We start from the raw sequence: 4,361 nt of genomic DNA, 5'->3' as shown, positions 1-4,361 counted from the left end.
ACTATGTAATTTACCCTTTAATTTTACATCTCCATTTGCACATCGTCTTAAAATTTACTTGCTTGAAAGTATCGTATTTATTTATCATCCACCAACTCTATATGGTTTACACTTACATAATTACCTTGTTGGAACTTGGAATAACCTTGGGAACCGTCCATGTATCACATGATTCGCATCACATAGAACACAAAGCAGGAGGGCTGGCCCATCCCACGTGTCAAAGGATCCACGTGTTCCATTATGTGGCACATCCAGATATATTCAGTGGGATATCAAACAGTGAACATTCAGAGACTGACATATGGGGCTTATTCTGTCGCCATGATGACACCATTATATTATATATACCCAAAACTGAAAAAAAATAAAGTGGTATCCGTTTAACTTTGCTATCTCTTTCCATTCCCTTATAAATTAGTGCGAGCGTTGTTGGAGAGCTTAGTGATTTGCCGAGTGTATACCATTATATATACACAACATTTTCACAAGTGTCTGGAAAAGGATGGAAAAGTATCGCCAAGGATGATGAAGTTTGCATTATTGTTTGTTGGTGGGAATATGAAAACAACAGTAGCAGCATATAGTAATCTCCAGATGATGAAAGATTCATAGGAGAGCTCTTGTGGCTTAATTACAGGTTTCCTTCTTCTCTGATTCCCCCATAAACCCTAAATCCGAGCTCGGTGGCTATAGCTCAATTTTCTGGTAGCTTGGATCGCAATGGAGGTTATATCTTAAAGGGACCACGAGCAGTCATCCTTTGATATAATATTGGAACATCATGGCTGGATCAGGAGGAAAAAGACTCGGCAACTCGTGCATTCTGCTGATAGGTAATTAATCATACCCTAGGCCCAATAATTACCTCATGATATGAGTTTTACCAGGCACATGGGTTAATTTTTGTCTCTTTATTATTCATAATTATAGTGATTGCTGGGATGGAGAGATTTGCGTACAAAGGAGTGGCATCGAATTTAGTTACTTATTTAACCGATGTGGTACAAATGAGCAACTCTGCGGCGGCCAAGACGGTGAACAGTTGGTGTGGGTTCACATCCATGCTCCCACTCTTAGTTGCACCCCTTGTTGACTCTTACTGGGACAGATATCCCACCATCTTGGCCTCTTCTTTCCTCTATGTTGCAGTAAGTACACATTCACTTTGTTTCCTTCCCTTTTTTTTTAACAAAGGGTTATCTGCTCTAATTTACTGAAAGCGAAATTCAAATTCGAGTTCAAGAAGGTGTGTACACTGCACTGATCAACTAATCTAACTAACATATACATTTACTTTCTTATTTGGCTCTTAATATCAACGATCTTCTATGAAATGGTTCAAGCGAATTTAGACCAATTGTCTTGATTGTAGGACATCATTAATAAATAGGAAAAAAAATCAAAAGACTTCCTGCACTTGTTTTTAGTATGGCTCTTTTACTAAAAATTTAAATGCTCACCAGAGATTATGTTTTTTTTTTTTTTTTTGAATTTTTTCATCAAGATACTGTTGATGACAGATTAAAATGGAGTCCGAGTCATGTGCACTAATCTTCTTTCCATTAGAACATAGTGGAGATTATGACCAATTCCTCAAAATGTACGGTTGAAGAATATAAAGTCGCACATTGCAAATTAAATAGAATACAATATATAACTAGTGCGTGTACTATTAATAATATATAAGTTATCACTAGTGAGTTTGCTATTATTAACTGCATCGAGATCTTTTGTGGTAAAACCTTCAAACTACTACCGTTCTTAACACTTACGGCATTTTTCTGGTTTGGCCTCTCGACTTTCAATTTGATTTACGAGAAATTTTGGCTCTAATGCATAGGAAAGGTGCAACTCTAAGCTCTTTTATATATGGTTTTGCTTTTAGGGGCTTGTGGCATTGACATCAACAGCATTCACCCGGGCATCATCTACTGCAAACAAAACAAGTTCCAATTCATCATTTCTGTTTTGGTCTCTGTATTTGATTTCTGTTGGTCAAGGTGGATACAACCCATCTCTACAAGCATTTGGAGCAGACCAACTGGACAGTGAAGAGGAACTCCCTAGCAGCAAAGATGACCAAAAATCTAACAAAAAGAGTGTGTTTTTTCAGTGGTGGTATTTTGGTGTTTGCAGTGGCAGCCTCATGGGTGTCACTCTCATGTCCTACATTCAAGACACTTTTGGTTGGATTCTAGGTTTCGCCATCCCCATGATATCGATGGTTATATCCATCGTGGTATTTTCCTGTGGAAGCCGAATCTATACATATAGAGAGAATGATCAGGCCATGGATTATAAGCTTGTTTTCAACATAGCTCAAACCATCAAGGCAGCTGCATTAAAGCTAATGAAATGCAGAATCACATTACCAAATGAAACTAATGTTACTGAGCTAGAGTAAGTTAACAAATTTCTAAAATAATACTTTTTTTTTTTAAGTTTAAGAGTCCAGTTTACAATTATAGACATGATTTCCACACTCCATTTTTCTCCCATGCATTCCTCTTTTTTTCTAGTCGTTGGATGGAATAAATTGAAGGTAAATCAAGGGACAGAATCATATGACAAAGTGCATAAGCAGAAAACGGGAGTGCGGTCAAAATCATATCTCCTTACAAATTACAATTACCGTGCATGAAATATGCTGCTAATGCTATAAGTTTTTGCTGGTTTTATATTATATAGGCTCCAAGAGAAACCGCTTTGCCATCAAAATATTAGCAGCACAGCGAGCTTGGTTGAGAATCCCAAAAGCCGCTTCTACGTGATTGAAAATGCAAAAGTGCTTTTGAGGCTTCTGCCAATATGGATTATGCTTTTGATGTTTGCAGTGATTTTCCAACAGCCTCCAACATTTTTCACCAAACAAGGCATGACAATGAAGAGGAACATTGGAAGCAACTTCAAGATTCCACCAGCAACTCTGCAAAGTGCTATTACACTTTCCATAATCCTCCTGATGCCTCTGTATGACAAAATAATGATCCCGATTACGCGTCTGGTTACATGTAGCGAAAAGGGTATCAGCGTGATGCAACGGATGGGGATTGGAATGTTCGTTTCGGTCATAGCAATGGCCATTGCAGCGGTTGTGGAAACAAAAAGGCTCAAGATCAGCAGGGAAATGGAAATGCGGGGATCTCAATCCGAGACTGTGCCGTTAAGCATCTTCTGGCTGCTGCCACAGTACATTCTTTTGGGCATTTCAGACATTTTCACCGTTGTTGGAATGCAAGAGTTTTTTTACTCTGAAGTTCCGGGAAGAATGAGAACAATGGCCTTTGCATTGTACACTAGTGTTTTTGGGGTGGGAAGTTACCTGAGTACCTTTTTGATTGCAACAGTTGAAGCAGTTACAAGTTCAGAAGGAAGGCAGAGCTGGTTCTCTGATGACATGGGTGAAGCTAGGCTTGACAAATACTACTGGTTCTTGGCATCACTAAGTGCACTTAGCTTTGTGTTTTATGTAATTTTGTCTACGTTTTACACAAGTAAGAAGGATCTGGATTTGGAAAATGAAACCTGTAAATAAAGCTTTTGTTTGAGTAATTGATTTTGTTCAGATGAAAATTTTCTCGTTTTGTTATTTAGTTTTGTGTCAATGATATTGTTTCATTCAAACTTCAATAAACTACTACATACAATCCACACACTATGTGCGACAATTTAAAACTTGTTTTGTGGGATAAGATTTTATTTTATTTTGATTAGTTTTCAATTCTTGGGAGTAGCCTCTCCATAAATGGGGGTAAGGCTAGCCGACATTCACCTCTCCCAGACCCTGTGTAAAGCGGGAGCCTTGTGCACTGGGTACGACCGAACTTTTTTTTTATTAGGTTTCAATTAGTTTTTCTTATTTCCTTCACTATCCTCAATATATATATATATATATATATGTATGTATGTATGTATGTATATATTACAAACTCATCAAATTGTTTCAATGTTAGAGCTACAAGGAAGAGTAGTTGGAACTTCTGAGAAGTGCTTTTTCTTCCTCAGTCAGAAAAAGACTTTTGAGAAGGGGTGTCTTAAGTAATGCAATAGATCCAATAATCAATAAACACAAAATGGTTGAATATCATAATCTTTATTCTTTAATCATTTAACTCTCAATATTATGCATACTGGTACAACTTTTATTTCTTTATTATTTGTCATCACCATCACCTAATACCGCCACCATTGCTATTGACACCGCCACCATCCTATCACTTCTTCTACCACCACCATTTCATGCTTTTCATCACTGTACCACAACCTCCCACGACCATCTTTTCACCGCCACGCACCGACACGACCATGCACCATGATCGCCACCTATAGTACCACTATGTTACCATGTCCGCCTGACT

General features: G+C 37.9%; 1 protein-coding gene across 1 annotated transcript; it reads left to right on the top strand.

Annotated features, from left to right (window-relative positions):
• The first annotated feature begins 390 nt into the window (after positions 1-390).
• Positions 391-3,576, top strand: LOC126610641 (protein NRT1/ PTR FAMILY 5.9-like). Its single transcript, XM_050278747.1, has 4 exons — positions 391-836; positions 934-1,151; positions 1,889-2,403; positions 2,692-3,576. The coding sequence occupies exons 1-4, from the start codon at positions 785-787 to the stop codon at positions 3,536-3,538; spliced, it is 1,632 nt and encodes a 543-aa protein (XP_050134704.1). The 5' UTR covers positions 391-784; the 3' UTR covers positions 3,539-3,576.
• The last annotated feature ends 785 nt before the right edge of the window (positions 3,577-4,361 follow it).

Source organism: Malus sylvestris, chromosome 17 (genome assembly GCF_916048215.2).
Source record: "Malus sylvestris chromosome 17, drMalSylv7.2, whole genome shotgun sequence".
Classification (NCBI taxonomy): domain Eukaryota; kingdom Viridiplantae; phylum Streptophyta; class Magnoliopsida; order Rosales; family Rosaceae; genus Malus; species Malus sylvestris.
This window is presented reverse-complemented; position numbering and strand designations above follow the sequence as displayed.